The sequence below is a fragment of the Rattus rattus genome, chromosome 4 (assembly GCF_011064425.1).
Source record: "Rattus rattus isolate New Zealand chromosome 4, Rrattus_CSIRO_v1, whole genome shotgun sequence".
Classification (NCBI taxonomy): domain Eukaryota; kingdom Metazoa; phylum Chordata; class Mammalia; order Rodentia; family Muridae; genus Rattus; species Rattus rattus.
Window position 1 is genome coordinate 96,697,922 of NC_046157.1, and position 18,505 is coordinate 96,716,426.

Genomic DNA, 18,505 nt, shown 5'->3' on the forward strand with positions numbered 1-18,505 from the left:
CCTAGTTTGATCCATTACAGTTTGGTACAAGATCCATGGGATAAACACCCTTAGGAGATTGTTGACGTTATTAGGCCTGAAAGCAGATTGCATTAAATGCTATAGACAACTTTGACAGAGTCTCACTACGTAGTTCTATCTGATTTGGAACTCAGTAGAGAACTGTCTGCTTCTGACTCCCAAATGCTAGCATTAGAGGTGTGGGCCACTATCCCTAGAAGCTTGTAGAGATTCTTAAAGCACATTGAAGTTCATGCCCGTGATGGGGTAAACTGAGTCAGACAGATTTTGAGATTAAGAAGTACCGCATACAGGGAGGTGGGAACGCACTGCCAAGAGTTGCTGTTTCTCTCATATTCTTCTCTTTGTTTCTTCTGAATGGACTAAACCGTGCATTTTCATAAGATCCTTTGCTAAGGAACAGCTTCATGGGGTTTTGAATGCCAGAGGAAAGCTCTTCCAAAGTTCTGGAATACTTTTGTTTTAAAGAGAAATGGTGGATGGCTTCCTTTCCTTGACGAGTGTTCTGAGAGCTCATGTGTGAGAGTTTCGTTGCAGCAGTTAGCGTCTGTGTATGATGCTGTGGGGCACGGGGCGTGGAAAGCATCAGATACCACACTGACGTTCCCCATGATGCAAGTGTAGCATCTGTTTGTATAACATTCACAATGCCTACGATCTTAGCCAGACATTGAGCACACAACAGTAATCGAACATAGAGGAGACTGGAAGAAGGCCAGCCCTGGACTACATCGTAAATTCCAGTCCACCTTTGGTGACTGAGCAAAATATTTTAACAGGACAAACAAACCAACACTTAAAGGAAAGTATATTGACTGTATTCTTAACATTTCGTCTTGACAAAATAGCTTTGTTAATTCTGCTATCAATAACTGTCTTTGCTTTTGCTTGATTTGCTGGTTTGGGTTTTATTTGGTTCAGTGTTTTAAGACAAGGTCTCATGTTATAGGAAACACTAGCCCGAAACATCAGCCCTCCTGTTTTGACATCTTGAATGATTACAATATAGGTATCCGTCAGCCAGCTCAGCTTCGTAGCAGTAACAGTAATAGCAATAGCAACCCCAGCCATAGGACTTTGGCAGCAAGCATTTCAATTTAATCAGTGTTAATATTAAAGGGTGGCCATAAATCTGAACTCTGAAGTGGTCCAAAATCCAGACTTTGAATTCTAACATGGTACTCAGATAAGAGTCTGAGGTTCAGAAATTTTTTTTGTTTTTTTCAATTTCAGGTTAGAGATGTTCGATTAGTAATTTCATCCAATTACTTTTTTAAGATCTGAAAGGGAGCTTCCAAAATTCAAAACACTGTGGGCCTCAGCGTTGTAGGTAAAGGAGAGTTGGCCTGTATCTTATCCTGATTCTTACATTGCGTTTGCTGCCTCAGAAAGCTCGTCTGTGATAGAGACATCTTACTTATTACCCACATATATGTGCTATCGAGAGTAGAGCGAGGTTAAAAGAACCCAAACCAAAATGAAACAAATAGAAAGAAAGGGACTAATTATGAACTAAAATGGATATAGCTTCCTGCTCATTTTAAGAAAAGTGGTTTTTTTTAACTATTTACTTATTGTTTTTGTTTGGTTGGCTTTGTTTTTGTTTTTGTTTGTTGAGACAGAGTTTCTCTGTGTAGCCTTGGCTGTAGGCCAGGCTGGTCTCGAACTCAAAGATCTGCCTGCCTCTGTCTCCAGAGTGCTGGGATTAAAGACATGTTCCACCTCCACCTGGCTTGCGGGTTGTAATTAATGGAGAAAACACTTAGACATAACACCACAGATTTGAGAATCACATAAATGATAGACTATGAGTAATTCATTCCACTCCCAGAAATTTTCAAGCTATTTTCTTATCCTAGAATTGTCTATTCACATTTTCCCTTTTATTCTAAGGTTTATTTATTTTTATTTAATGAATATGAGTGCCTATCCTGAATGTATATGTGTGTGCTGTGTGTGTGGTTTGGTATCTGGTGAGATTATAAAAGGGCACTGGATCCCCTGGAACTGGAGTTACAGAAGGTCATGAATAATTGTCCAAAGTGCTAAGAATCAAACCTGGGTTCTCTGGAAGACCAGCCAGTTCTCAACCGTTGACCCTTCTCTTCTGCCCCTCTATCGGCTTTCTTTTCAACCTATGAATTTGTGGAAAAGATTACACTATTTCTCCACCACTCTTTAAATTCACATTTGTCCTTTATCCTCTGGATTTTCTACATTACCCAGGTAGACATCTCAGTGACAACGAGCTAACCACCTAGATTCCTGCAGATATCTCTTAAAACTATGCCTGGAGCTCATTCATAGCTGGCAGTAAAATTGAGTTTAGTAGTTTTTCAGACACCCATGTGATCCAGCACATGAGTGAAGGTCAGTCAGCTCCCATAGTCTGGTATAATATTTGACTACAAACGAGGCCAGGTCTTGTTCCCGTTTCACCTATACATCTATATCTATGTCGATTTAGACATATGTCGAATTAAACATGTCTTTTAGCCTCTGTTATGAGCCTTTGGTCTTCATTTCTTTTTTATTCATACTTTTCTCAATTTTTGTTTGTCCATGTCAGTATCTAGAGTATAAGAGCAATATTACCCTCAAGAACACGCAGGAATTTAATGCTACTTAATCTGGTGGGCTTGACTTCCTGAAGAGATGCTAAAATAATTCCAGAGTCTGCTGTCTCTAGGAAGCACTCAAAGCACCTTAGCCATGGGTTTACCGTTGGAGTCCTGACATTCTTCCTCTGCATTTGCTACTTATGGATGGGGAACTTCGAAGGCGTGGTCCCTGAAGTTCACTTTACAACAAACAGCCTTTGCAGAGCAAGCTGTTCAAGAGTAGAGGAGGAGTTGGTGACGTAGTCACTGCTGCCCATGGCTTTTTTTCTTACCTACACTTTTCTACACTCATCAGCATTTGGCGTGGGAGGAAAGTTCTGTTTACCAGAGTGGAAGGCTTTATGGATCAGTCTTGCTGCTTCTGCAAATCCTCACGTAGTTTTGTCGGGCAACCTCTGGGGTTCTGAAACACCACCGATTTAGTTTGTTTGATATAAATGCCTAGAAGAGCAGTGGTTAAAGATGCCAAGTCCTTCTTTTTCCCTCCTCCTCCTCCTCCTCCTCCTCCTCCTCCTCCTCCTCCTCTTCCTCATCTTTCTGCCTGCCCACCTCTCTCCACAGTGTGGAGCCTCAGCAAAAGAAATGTTTTATGTCCAAAGACTGTACATGACTTCCCTTCGGTCTCTGTCAGATGGAACCCCGTGTTACCGTTGCTGACTTTTCTAGCTTCAAATCTGTAAATTTCCAGGCCGCCCTGTTTCTTATCTAATGGGAACTACTGTTCCACCTCTAACAGCTGTTAACATTTATCACTAAATTCCTGACCTTCTAAGAATAATCTCATTATTAGGACTGGTATTAAAGTGAGGACGGTTAGTTCACCTGACTGAGCTCCATTTTCCTCATTTATAAACAAAAGACCACAGTGTCTAATGATAACTAGGGGAATACTAGTTGTTACACCTCGTATTCCATTTTGCTGGTTAGCAACTAACACAATGGCACCTTGCTTTGTCCTGGTATGGTCTGACACATTCCTCATTAGTAATCCTCCTCTCTCTCAGTCTCATCAGAGACTAAGAACCCAGAGTTTTTTTTCTGTCTATAATTACGTACTTCTTTCAGTCCTAAGAGTCTTGTTAATATATCCTGAAAGAGGAAAGAAGTGGAGTCCATCATCTTAACCCCATCTGCTGTTTATTATTGCTAAATTTGTGAAAATCCATCACTTGATCATACCTGAGTGTAGGGGTAAGCTTGAGTGGTGCTTTAAATGTTGTCTCTCTGAGAGGTCTCCAAAATATCTTAAGAGTATACAAAGAAAAGAGCTTAGTAACCAAAGGTTGGTAACATGGCAGATAGAGTAGTCTGTCACTGAGACACATGGCTTGATTCCCTGGCTTGCAGAAGAATGCTACTGCACATGTTCCCCCTGTCCTCCCACACAAAATAAAAATATTACATTGTAATAAATTCCTTTACTAAAAATATCTTCTCAAAAGACAATACTCAAACCCCATATCAATCCATCACTGTATTGTATGGCTTTTGTATAGTTAGTGACGTTAACATCAGTTAAATACTTGTCACCAGGATGGCACAGGAGAACCTAAAGAAGAATTAATTAAATATTACACTCTAGTTTTCCTTCACCTACACCTCAAAATGTGTTAAGAGTGTGGTCTCTAGGGATGAATAAGCCAGTGTGAATGCACATCTACCTATCATCTACTCCACAGAGGCAATCAGTTATCATAAGTGTTCTTGTATATGAAGCAGCAGCAGTGGCAACATCGTACTCATGACATCATGGTGACGACTAACAGCAATACCTTCAAACCCATGAGAATGATGAACGGCCCGAGCAAGAAAACTAAAGCTAAGAGATGAACTGTTCTGTATAGGATCATACAGTTGTAGACAACAGGGATACGGGTCCAGTTCTTCAGCTTGGCAAACCCAAAGTCTGTTTTCCATTTTCACTTGTTTTTGTGGCACAGTGAACTGCCACAGACTCCATTCTTAACTTGAATGAATGAGCAAGGGAGAGGCCGCAGTCTGTTTTTACCTTGCATGGTGCCCCTGCTATTCCTGTGAACTGTACAGGCATTTTGGCCTCTCATTTACCCATTACTAAGGATAAGCTGGTAAAATCTTCATAAATCTTCTTCCACTTAATTCCCTCAAGTGAGAATAGCATTAATGTTGACTTGTCTTTCTAATCTGTAGCATTATTTAGAGTTACAGATGAAGTTTATAAAACACTTCCACTCAAAATATAATAAAACCGTATCTTTAAAATAAGTGAAAAAATGGTTTGTGTGTGTGTGTGTTGTGTGTGCTTGTATGTTTGCTTGTATGTGCTTGTGTATGCATGTGTGTGCTTGTATGTATGTACCTGTGTGTGTGTGTGTGTGTGTGTGTGTGTGTGTGTGTGTGTGTGTGTGTGTGGTGTGTGTGGTCCTCATGTCTCAGCTTGTTTGCAACCTGGTCAATGAGCTTCCAAATATTCTCCTGCATCCACATCCCTTCTTGCCATGGGAATGTTGGGATTACAGACATGTGCTGCACTATCTGCCTTTATTTCCATTCTGGGCGTCCAAACTCCTATCTTTTCTCTCCCACAACGATCCCTATACCAACTGAGGTATTGGCCCAGCCTAATAGACTTAACTTATCATCGATATCTTGTCTACTCTGTCTTTGATCCTGAACCTATGTAACTCCATTTCCAGTAGTTCAGGAAACATAACCTAATAGTAGAAAATGTTTTCCTGTAGGCAGGAGAGCTGGCCAGTAAAGTGTCTAGGTGTCCTTGTCTGTGATGTTTTACTTTAGAGAGAACCACTCCTTGTGACTTTAATAAAGAAAAAAGAACCCTCTAGAATCATTGTGCCTGGGTATTGATGATAACATTTGTTCAGTCCACGCTCAACACTGATCATATACCTAAGGAGTGTAAGAGTGGCGTGTCACGCAGACTTATTTTGATAAAAAAAGGCTAAAAGGAATGACCAAAACATATGTGTATGTCTAGAAGGGTGACCATGTGCCAGACAGCTCCTTCTCAGGCCTTTGAACGATCCCTATTAGTCACACCCTGCAATACGTGTGGTCACCTTCATTCAAAAGCTTCATGTGGTGTGGAAAGGGAGGCGGTAATACCTCTGGTTGATGTTCACTTTAGTTACACAACCACAACCATGAGGAAGAGCAGTAAGGAAGGGACCCTAGTTTTCCCTTTAGCACATAGAGAATCTAGCATTGTCATGTCTTTGGGGGCATAATTTTGCATTTCAAAGCCAACAGTGGAACTGACCTCAATCTATTTAATTATAACAGAACTTAGGTTAGTCACTCATTGTAAGGCCTCTTTTGGCTTCTTTTTTCCCCCAAGGCCAATGAAAATTACAGATAAATTTCTTTGTAGCACAAGAGCAATCCTAAAAAAAAATAGATTCTGCTTTAATAACTGGTAATTAGGTAACAATTAAATATCGTTATGTAATATCTCAGGACTTTTTCTCCGGAGTCATTAATTGGTCTCAGTAAACCTGTCTCTCTGTAGGATGTGATGAGCACACAGGTATCACATGGAAATTATGTCCTGAAATGTCTCCTGACTTGCTACTTCCCTGGTTTCTCTTTTTACTCCTCTTCATTTCAATACATTCTCAGTTTCGTGGTGAGGGAAGGTATTTGCTTATAGACAGGAGAAACAGGATGCTACACAATTTCATCTGTGCTTGAAACGTGTACAATAGGCCTTTGGACTCCCCTTCCTACTCATGGAGAATGTCAATGTGTGTGTGAAGTTCTTGGCCTTGGTCTTTGGCCATTGGTCGGTCATTAACACTCTTGTAAATAGTGAGGCTTACTGAGAAACTCACATCTTTACCATTGTCTTAGTTAAGGTTTTACTACTGGGAAGAGACACAATGACCAAGGCAACTCTTCTAAGGACAATATTTAATTGAGGCTGGCTTACAGGTTCAGAGGTTCGGTCCATTATCATTGAGGCAGGCGTGGTGCAGGAGTTCTACATCTTCATCTGAAGGCCGTTAGTGGGAGCCTGACTTCCAGGCAGCTAAGGTGAGGGTCTTAATTATAGACCACATTCACAGTGACACACCTAGTCCAACAGAGCCACACTTTCTAATAGTGCCGCTCCCTGGGCTGAGCATATACAAACCATCACAACAATGGTTTCTTGGTTTTCTTTTCTTTCTTCTCCTTTTAAAAATTCTGCTTTTCAGAGACTGTATCTCTGATAATGGGCTGTCCAAACACTTAACTTCTGATTATTTTCTATTCCTTACGTTTATCAAAAGTCATTGGCCTTTAATCAAATCATAGATTGTATTGAAGTAGCAGAATCTTAAAATTGTCTAAATTTGATAATAACAAAAATCATTGCGTTCAAAATGAAATCTTTCTAAGAACAGGATTTTTCTCCTTAATTAATATATTTTAAAATAGACAACGCATGCAAATGATATAAAATCCAAATGTTACACGGGGATATATACTCTGTTTCAAGGTAGCCACTTACTTTCACAGAAGAAAACAAATACAACTTGTCCCTCTGTTTCATTCCAAAAATATAAGTATGTATGATTTACTTCATTTATAAACTAATTATATTCTGCGACATGAAGTTGTGCTTTATGTTTTAGTGTTTAGGCATTCTTTTTCCTAGTACATATGAGTTGCTAATGAATCTTTTAACCATTGATGACATAACACTGAGTAAACACATTACAGTTTATTTTTTATTTTTAATTATTTCTTTTATTTTTGAGTTCACAATATAATTGCAGTATTCCCCTCTTTCCTTTATGCCTTCCAAGCCCTCCCGTATACTTCCCCTTGCTGTCTTTCACACACACACACACACACACACACACACACACACACACAATAATTTAATGAGTTTTCTACTTAATATGTCTAAAGCATTTTTAGTTTCGAGCATTTAAATAGTGCTGCAACGAATAACCTCCTGTTTGTATGCTTAGACAGACTTCCAAGAACATTTATGATAAATTCTTAGGAACAGTGTTTCAGAGATAGCAGTGTCTCACAGGATAATGTGCCTATGGTTTTGCTAAACTGTAAGCAGTTCATTCTCGGTCACTGTTGTAAATGTGTAGTCTTATCATAATGTGGGTAAGATGTTTGCATGGTAGTGCTTCCCTGTGCTTTTACGTAAAAGAGGTGAGCTCAACTTTTTAGTGTGTGCTAATTTGATGATTTGACAAAAATCTTTCTCTTAAAATTTAGGTTCAATACAGGCTTAGACTTATGAGCCGTACTTTCTATACACTGGCCTAGGACAGTCAATATATAGGGTAACTTTATATTTTTAAAATATAACGAAGTTGATTGTTGCTAAGTTTCTTATAGCCCGCCCTCCAGATTTCACTTGTTCACAGTTACAGGGCTGTTTTGCTTGTTTATACCCTTCGTTAAAATTAATTATTGTTTGGTATTGTTTCAGGCATATATGTACATAGTGTTCTTTAACCATAATCCCTATCCCATTATCTTCTTTTCTTCTAACCATGTTCAGGCATTTGGCATGCCCGATGATATGATCATACTTCTCATGTAATGTTTGAAATTTCAGTTCTGACTTTAGTACATTAAAAAGACCCCTCTAGTTTAAAAAAATCACAAAAACATCATCCCATTTTTTTTTATAAATTACTTTGTGGTTTTACTTTTTATACTTAAGTCTTTGTTCCATCTGGGATTTGTTTTCTTGTTGAATCTATGGTATAGATCCAACTTTAATTCTTTCCAGATGGCCACCCAGTTGTCCCAACACCTTTTATTGATAATCCATCATTTCCCTACTAATTTGAAAAACAAGCTACATCTTCCAATTACATTTCTTAGCATGAGTATACTTTTTGAGTAGAGTGATGTCTTTGTTTCCCTGGTCATGCTATTCTTGTTCCTATTACCATGTTTCCTTGCTTCTTTCCAGAACTGATATTATATTAGCCAAGTATGTCAGTCCCTTGTGAATATATAGCTAGATAGAACTCATAATTTATTAGTAACTCAATGGCTTCTGCCTTCCCCTGATGTAACCCACAGACTTCTTATACGGGAGAATGTGTGTGACTACATATTCTATATGTACATATAGATATACATATCTGTGTAAAACTTTCTCATCCTCTTAACGGAGAGGTGTTTTTGATTTTGTTTTATTTTTGATTTACTTATTTATATATGTGAGTACACTGTCTTCAGACACACCAGAAGAGGGCATCAGATCCCATTACAGATGGTTGTGAGCTGCCATGTGGTTGCTGGGGATTGAATTCAGAACCTCTGGAAGAGCAGTCAGCGCTCTTAACAGCTGAGGCATCTCTCCAGCCCCAGGAGAGAGATTTTCAACCACAGCTGAAGAGAACTACTTCAGAAGCTTTCGCAAAAAGCTCAAGCCATAGTAACAGAGATTAACTAATGTTTGTGAAATCTAGTGGTTTCGTTTTTTTATCCCCCTTTTAAGCAAAAATATGAGTTAGAACTGTTCCGAAACTGTGTCTTCAAGCATACTTTGTTTTATTAAATGGCCCCATTGACATAGTAATAGAGTTTTGTTTATTAGTTTGCAATATGTAGCCAATGTTTAGCAAGTTTCTCTTTGTCTTTGTGCCTTACTTGTTCGAATACCTCACAAGACTGTTAACTATATTTGGGAGCCTGGTTGTCACAGACAGATCAGGTTTTCTGATAGTTATGGGGCATTGAAAAAGGTGCAGAACTATTCCTCTGGGAAACACAATGTAGATATTTGAAAACAATCAAAATTTACCTGGTGAAATTGTCAAGTTATGAGACATGTAACTACGCCAGTGAAGTTGTGTTGTAGACTGCATTCCTGTCAGAAAAAGCTTGAACACAGTCAAACATGTTTCTTGGTGCTTCAGCTCTAGGATCTAATTGTAAGTTCAAATTATAAAAAAAAAGAAAAAAATTGTGGGGCCGGAGAGATGGCCCAGTGTTTAAGAGGACTGACTGCTCTTCCAGAGGTCCTGAGTTCAATTCCCAGCAACCACAAGGTGGCTCACAACCATCTGTAATAGGACCCGATGCCCTCTTCTGGTGTGTCTGAAGATAGCTACATTGTGCTCACATACATGAAATAAGTCAATCTTGAAAGGAAGGAAGGAAGGAAGGAAGGAAGGAAGAAAGAAAGAAAGAAAGAAAGAAAGAAAGAAAGAAAGAAAGAAAGAAAGGAAGGAAGAAAGAAAGAAAGGAAGGAAGAAAGAAAATTTATTTGTAGAGCTTTGCAGTGCAGATGGTCAATCACAGCCCCTTAAAAGTCTGAGGCAGGAGAGTGAGTGACAAAGCTTAGGACCTGCCCTGGATACAGAAAGAAGTCAAGGCCAGCTTGGGCAATTCAGTGAGAGCACATCTCAAAAACGAAACTGGAAGAGGGCTGAGGGGAGAACTCAGTGCTAGAATACATTCTTAGAATGCAGAAGGTCTCAGGTTGAAACTCCAGTACTACAGGAGAGAGAGAGAGAGAGAGAGAGAGAGAGAGAGAGAGAGAGAGAGAGAGAGAGAGAGAGAGGAATTTATTAATGTAATAGATACTCCTTGCTTAATCTGCTCTTTTGCCACACGTGAAAATAACATTAAAATTATAGATATATGACCAGTATTTAAAATACATAATTTTTGCCTTTATTTAATGCCATTAGATGTTGCTATAGTAAATAAAATATAATATTAGGGTAATAGTATTACAATGACAAGTGGTAAAGATTCTCTAAGGAATTACAAGGCAAAAACAAAAATTCCTCACAAGTACACACATTTGAAAAATCAGGTGTATTTACTTCTAACTTAAATGTAACTCCAGGAGCTGAAGAAATGGATGTGCAATTAAGAGCACATGCACCTTTTCCAGAAGACAAGAGGTCTGTTTCCAGCACGCCCATCAAACATCACAAAACTGCCCATAACTGCAGCTGCAGGACATCCCGTGCCTTCTTCAGGCCTCCTGTCTCACAGAACCACACGGCATTCATTCACAAAGACACACATGCATGCATGGAAGAGAATGAAAATACATCTTTGAAAATAATAAATTTAGACCCATACCTTCGGTAAACCAAATCTCAGGACAACAGTCAATTAACTTTTCATCAGAAAATACTTTGCCATTAACTTTCCACTTTTTTTTCCTAATGTTTTCTCCGAAAATTTTACTTTTGCTGTGGTGTATGTGGCAAACCTGAATCCCCAGAGGCATGGCAAGCATGATACATGCTGATGTGCTTGCCAGGGCTTGGAATTCATTTGTAAATGACCATCATTTAAGACCATTATCTAATAAGCTGTGACCTAAAACATTGAATCGTTGCTCTGCAATTTCCCATTTTAAAGATGGGCATGAGTTATTGGTTGGCACATGCACCCTGAAGCCTTTTTCGTAAACATTAATCTCATCAGCGTAGACTTCTACACTGAGAAGTTCTTGATATGAAATGAAATTAATCTAGTTTTAAAGTTATCGTTTTCGCTGCTCGCACGTAGAGGGTTGATATCCAAGTGACACAATAAAATAAGCAGGAAGTTTAAGTCCTCTCAGAACTACGGCAACTTATTTCATCCTTTGGCCATAAGAATAGGAGGGAAAATGGTTTTGGTTCTTCTTAGAATTCTCTTTACACCACTGATAACTGCCCATTGCTTAGACTCAGAGAAACATGTCGTTATTTGCACAAACATTCAAAACTCAGAGAAGCTTATCCATACATTTTTCCTACCCTAAAATTGGTTTTCCTTAAGCCCGTAGACAGGAAGGCATCCACTAGAAAGAACTGTACTTCATGGGTTTTCTTGTTTTAGAAGACTGTGTGTTTTAATGGACTGATCCATTATTTGTTGATTCTTGGATTGTCACACATAAAGCTTTTCTGCAGTGATGTACACATTTTAACTACATATCAGAATGTCTTCACTTGCCACGTCTTTGATGTAGCATCACTATACATCCCGTGACAATGTTACACTGCAAGCCATGGAAAGCAGTAAACAGAAGTGGGGGAAGGGAGGATCTGGCTGTCAGTGTTAATGTAAATACCAGCTGTTCTTCTCAAACTGTTTTTTAAAACTACCACAGGGTTGAGCTTCGCATGAAATGAGATAAATCGTCATAGAGTCAGGTCTCTGCACAGAACTCTAGAGGCATATTGCAGTCTTCCTAGTTACCTGTGTCAAGGGTTCTCAACCTGTGGGTCGCGACCCCATTTTTCCACAGGATTTGCCTAAGACCATCGGAAAACGTAGATATTTACATTCTAACTAAAAACAGTAGCAAAACTACTGTTCTGAGGCAGCAACGAAAATAACTTTCTGGTTGGGGGGGTCACCACAAACACAAGGAACTGTGTTAAAGAATCGTAGCATTAGGAAGGTTGCGAGCCACTGGTGTATGAAATAGTGTATTAAAACATTACTTAAGGGGTTGGGGATTTGGCTCAGTGGTAGAGCGCTTGCCTAGGAAGCACAAGGTCCTGGGTTCGGTCCCCAGCCCCGAAAAGAAGAAAAAAAAATTACTTAAGTATCTGCTTCTGTGGGAATGACAAACTGTGCGGTTAATCTGACTCGTGCAACTTTGCTTGGTATATATTGCTGGAAGACAGCCTACCTACACGATCATTGTGCTGGTTTGAAAGATGACCTTTGTATCTTTCTTAAGAAGCACAAAGCCTTGTTGGGGCACCAGTGGAAGGGGAAGCCTTTGGTCCTGCCAAGTTGGACCTCCAGTGCAGGGGAATGTCGTGGGGGGGCTTAAAGGGGATGGATGGGGGGAACATCTGTATGGGGGAGGAGATGGGGGGCTTATGGACAGGAAACTGGGAAAGGGAATGACATTTGAAATGTAAATAAAGGAATATATCTAATTTCAAAAAAAAAAACCTGCAAGTTTATCTTCTGGTCAGGTGCAATAGCCTTATTTGTTGGCTCCTACTTTGACATTTCTATCTTCAAATGTGAAATTTCACAAGTAATCCATTTTGTCATTTTTCTAGCAAAAGGAAGCATTCTACAGGACATTGCTATGTCTTTTTAAACCAATATTTCATTTCCTGTATCTTCATGTGATAAACTGTTGCAAATCAACATTTTTTAAATGCTGCTTGTTCATTATGACACCACTGAAAATAATTAAATAGTAACTAAATTAATTGATTAATAATTGAATTAATTGACTACATGTCAATTAAATATAAATGAAATTAAATACACAAAATATTAAATATTGAGAATAAAGAAACCCTTCACATTTAGTCATATCATCTCTGCTTTAAATGGAGGTGACTTGATACTTTCTAATACACGAATAAAAATCTACACACGAGTCCCAGCATTTCTCATTTGTAGTGTGTGGGGCATGCCTCAGTCAGCCAATTCACAAAACGCTATCTGTTACCTCAATCATATGCTTTTACTTCATTGAGATTTTTTTTTCCTATTGAGTTAGGGTCTTTCGCAAAGTCTTATATTGTAGGAAGGAGAGAAATATTTATAAAATGCAGGATGAGAGGAGAAAAGCACTAACGGTAGTAGCATTTATTGATAAATAAAATTTAAACCTATTTGCACGGATGAAACTGCATGCTGTTTTTTTTAAACCTTGACTGATACTCATTCACATTGAAAATTCCACACAGGTTACCAAGTACGGCTGGGAATCAGATCAGCAGGTTACCCTGTTGCCCAAATGCTCCTTTCTGAAATAGAGAAAAGCGATCCCCCCTCCCAAAAAAATCCTTTAAAAAAAAAATATGTATTTTTCAGTTTGAGTTCTGTGTGTGTGCGCGTGCGCGCACAGGTGTGCGCATGAGCACTGGTGTCTGAGGAGAATGGAGCAGGGCTCTGAGGGCTGAAGTTGTTTGCAGTTGTGGACCACCCCATGCTGAGAAAGGCACTGCCACCCTCTGTGAGAGCAAAGCCAAGGCTCAACTCCTCTGCCACTCCCCCAGACCTCTGCCTGGCCATGTGTAGCCAATAGATATGGAGTATGTAAATAAGGGCGAAGGTGTATCTTAGTGGAATAAATGCTTGCCTCGCACGTGCCCAAACCTCACTTGATATCCTCTCTCACTCTCCTTCGTCCACACCCAACATTCATACACACCATACCAACAAGTCATGATTGAAGTGTCCCCAGTTTTGTGTCTTTTATTTAGCATAGATGGAGGACGAGCTCAAGAGACTTTACTAAATGTAGAACCCCAGTTAGTTACATACAAACTGATACTTTTGACAAAGGCATGAAATTTAGAATTTCCTCCGAAGGTAGCGCGGATAGAGTTGGAGTATAATTGATCGGCGTGTGAGAGAGTACACTTAGTATATGAAGAATAGATATATGTCTTTTTATTGTACAATTCTTTCAGCTTTCCTGTATGCTTTTTAAAAACGTGTTTGAGAAAAATCTTGACTAGAGCTTTTACTTGTAAGAAAGGTTAAGAGAACATTGCGGGAGGGGGAACTACTTCCTGAACACCAGTCGCTCAGCTTCCTGCAATCTTAAATGGACTTCCTGTTCGTTACAGCTGTTAACTTGGTTAATTTTTTTTCAAACTAAAAGGCTTGATTTAATAGAAAAACAGTATTTTTCTTAGAATATTTTATTGATGTCGCCTAATCTGTTTGTGTTCACCTCTTTATGTCTATGATTGTCCCTCCTCTTAATCTGTCCTGTTGTCTATTTTGATGCACTCCTGGTGTTCACCTATCAACAAATCTGCTGTTCTATGAGCGGACAGCAACTTCAAATACAGTAACTTCTTAGAGTGTTCCGTTGGCCAGTTATGAAACAAGGACCACATGATGTGGTCATCAAGTCTGAATCGTTTTTACTTCTTCATAGAAAAGTTTGATTAACTGGTTGTTGGGTCACCTCTGCCCCATGACTCCCACCTTCTCTTACTTCTGTAAAACCCGTTATCAATAATTTCTTATTTGTAGTACCACATAACACCACATCTCCTATCTCTACAATACACATGGGTAGGTATTTTATACGGTGCTTATAAAGATGCAACGAAAATCTTAAATTGCTATTGTAGTATTTAATTTCTTCTTGTTGCTATGACTGCTCGTGTTGCTATGACCATTCCAATTTGTGTGTGTGTGTGTGTGTGTGTGTGTGTCCGTGTACATGCCGCACGCATGCATAACGCATGTGTGTCTATGCACATGTGTGAATACGTGCTAAATAGAGGTCAGAGGACAATCTTGGAAATCTCTTCCTACTTCCACCTTGATGTTGGTTCAGGGATTGACTTTACAGGTCAGGTTTTCATGGCAAGAATTTTACCATCGCAGTCATCCTCCCCACACCTTGTTTTTAGATAGGGTCTCGTGGTCTAGTTGGACTCAAACTTCCTCTGTAGCTTCCTAATTTTGTGTCAAGCTGACAATCAGATCCAGGGTCTCATACAAGCTAAGCAAGCTCTTTAATTCCGTCCCCAGGCAAGGAAAACCAGTATTTAAAGTTCTATTCCATCTGTCTATTACGTCTGATTAAGAAGGCCCCGAAAATGACAGTTAAGAGCACTGGCTGCTCTTCCAGAGGACCCAGGTTCAATTGTCAGCACCTACGTGGCAGCTCATAACTGCCTGTAGTCCCAGTTCTATGGAGTCGGGCACTCGCATACAAACATGTAGTCAGACTAGACACCAATGCAAATACAACAATAAAACAAAAAGTTTAAAAAAAAGATTCCCCTGAATAAAGTAGTCACTTAGTGCATATGCAGCATGGTTTGATTTATATATTTGTTTATACATTTATATGCTTTATATGTTATATACTTGTGTGTGTACAAGTACTTATTCACAAAGGCATTCATGTTTCTAGAAATTAAATCTCAGGCCTTCTAGGCAGGCAGCTTAAGATGTAACTGTATTCTCACTGAGAAACTTGGATTTTAAAATAAATTTTACTTGTCAGATAAGACTTTTGATAAAGCATTATTTAAAAATGTTGACCAATATGCTCTAGACTGACTTTCCTCAGTAAATATTACTTTCTTAGTAAGATATTTTTATCGCACTTATTAAAATTTTACTGGCACTCCATATTTTGTGGACAAGCAGAAGTTGTTTATGATTCTGCTGTGTTCTGCATTTTCCAAAGCAGTACAGTACATCAGAGCCTTCTGGAAGGCCTGATGTTGATAGTATTATAGTCAGATAATAAACTCTAACACTGCAGTGTGAAAGTCATGTACTTCATTTTATAAAGTGATAACAACTTTCTAAGTATTTGAGACTATTGCTGTATATTTTGATCAGTCTCATGGAAAAAAAAATCATCAGAATGGCTTGTCTATAGATTAGAGACATCCGTCTTAGCAGCAACAAGCATATATATATTTGCATACACATTTTATATTATGTATGCATACATATATATATTTGTGTGTGTGTGTGTGTGTGTGTGTGTAGCTTTTCCATTGGTGATTGTGAATGGAACTCTGGAAGTCATTCTTCTGTAATGGAGTGAGACATTCAAAGAAAAGAGTCAAAACTCCTGAGTTACTGATTTGTACTCATTTCTTCTCAGATTTCCAACATTTTACCTGTAAAGTTCCCGTTCCTTTGTTTTCATTGCCATTCCTCACAGATTCTATCCCTGCCCCCAACTTTGCTTAAATTAGATAGAAACATTGTTTAAATTAGATAGAATCAAAATGTTTTCCTGTGACCACAGCCATGTTTGAGACTTGGAGAGTTGCTCTTGTAAGGTCAGATATGGATAAACCAGTGACTTGTGTTTTCTGCCAACAGGAGAGGCTTTGCACTTGGCTAGGGATTTTGGCTACACATGCGAAACAGAGTTTCCAGCCAAGGCAGTAGGAGAACATCTCGCCAGACAACATATGGAACAGAAAGAACAGACAGCACGGAAAAAGATGATCCTAGCGACCAAGTAAGAGCTGCGGGACACCTCCGTGCACCTTCAGTTTTCCTTTCTTCTTTGAACGACAGGCTGGAGAGCATGAGTTCTCTAAAAGCAAGGGGGATCACATTCCAGCAACGAAATAGATTAACCCAGAGTTCTACCATCTGCACCAAGGCATCAAAGTTTACATGATTAGAAAGAGGACTATCAAGACAATGATTAGAATATGCAGAAACTGGGCCAACTAGAGGGCTCAACAGCTAAAGGCACTTGCTACCAGTGCTCACAAACCTGAGTTCAATATCAAGAGCTCATGCAATGGAAAGAAATCCTACAAGTTACCATTCGACTTCTACTTATATGTTATCACATGTACATGCACACACACACACACACACACACACACACACACACACACACGAGAGAGAGAGAGAGAGAGAGAGAGAGAGAGAAAGAGAGAGAGAGAGAGAGAGAGAAATACAATAAAAGTTCCAAATATACATGAAATACAAAACTCCTTCAGTGACATAACCAATTACTGATTTCCATCTTTGGTAAATAATATATTTCGCTGTATTTCAGGATATTTTGTAAAATACACAATTACAGGGGAAAAAATTGGTTAGATTCAGTTACCCTCCTCCACTGTTGTTTCTAGTGTTGGTAATTAACCAAATATTTTGGTATAATTAGGAAAATTGTTTAGGCAGAAAGATAGAAACTAGACATATCTTGAACTAGACATGATACTTGTTACTGATTGATAGAAAACACAGAAAAGTCTCCTCACTGGATTGGAAATAAATATGCTTAACACTTGATCCACGATAAGGTAAGCCATAACAGCCAGTGATCTTAATTAAATATTGCTTTATTAGCGATCGCTAGTAGAAACACCAAACTTTAAATCCATAAATCCGCTAAAATTTTTAACCTCCTTAAGGACAATGACGTAAGTGACAAAGTTAGAATGCTGTGAGTCACTGAAGATCATCTTTGTTACATAATTCATAATATGACATTTTGTTTTGAGACAAAAGAGTCTTTTCATATCTCAGCTTCAGAAAGAAGAATTTAAATAAGAATGAAAGTAGTCTGAATAATAATTCCCTAACTGTCCTGTGGAGAGGGTGGCAATTGCCACTGAATCCTACAGGATTGTCATTTTTCATTTAAGGACATAAGCTGTCCCATGTCTTCGAAACAAATGACAAGATTATAAAATCCAATTGGTAGCAAGAGAGCGATGTCCTATGCTGAATTATCTAGCAAGAGTTCAAGCCTGCCAAGTTTTGCTTTTTGTTATTCACTCACCAATTCGACTAGAATTTGCATTCCTGTTTGGACAAGAATGAGGCCAGTCTGCAGAACTATAAATTGATTTATTCAATGATCTAAAAATTATTGGTGTTTATTTGCTTAAAATGTGTTTCAATCTGAGAGAAAAATGAAGACTTAAAACCAGCCTAATCTTTGGGTGGGAGGGAGACAATAATGATGGAATATTACATCAGAGTTCATAACATTTGTCCAAAAATCTGGAACATCGGCTATATTTATGTTTTTAGTTAGAAATCTAAAGCAAATGTAACAATGTATCGCTCTTATATAACATGGAGCCCTGGAGATGTTGGCACCACAAAATGCTACTAAATGTTTACTTAAAGTTGAACTCAACTACTACCACTCAATTACTATCCTGAAAGCTATCCAGTTTCACTTCAGAGAGACAGGATGCATGAAAATGAATAAAGTAAATTTTTAACCATACACTTAGTAAAAAAAAAAAAAAGAGTCTCAATATCCATGAAAACAGGTCCCAAGAGCAGACAAAAGAGTCAGAGGCACACCTGCTCCCACTATTAGGAGTTCCATAAAACACCAGGCTAAGGGTCATAGCATACACACAGGATCTGGTGCAGAACCATGCAGGCCCTGTGCTTGCTGCTTTAGTCTTTGTGAGCCCATCAGA

General features: G+C 38.8%; 1 protein-coding gene across 1 annotated transcript in view; it reads left to right on the plus strand.

Moving 5' to 3' along the window:
• Tfap2d (transcription factor AP-2 delta) overlaps positions 1-18,505 on the plus strand; it is a 58,841-nt gene that overhangs the window by 16,565 nt on the left and 23,771 nt on the right. Inside the window, exon 6 of the mRNA XM_032899485.1 lies at positions 16,419-16,560. Coding sequence (XP_032755376.1) covers positions 16,419-16,560 — 142 coding nt within the window. The remainder of the gene's footprint in view (positions 1-16,418; positions 16,561-18,505) is intronic.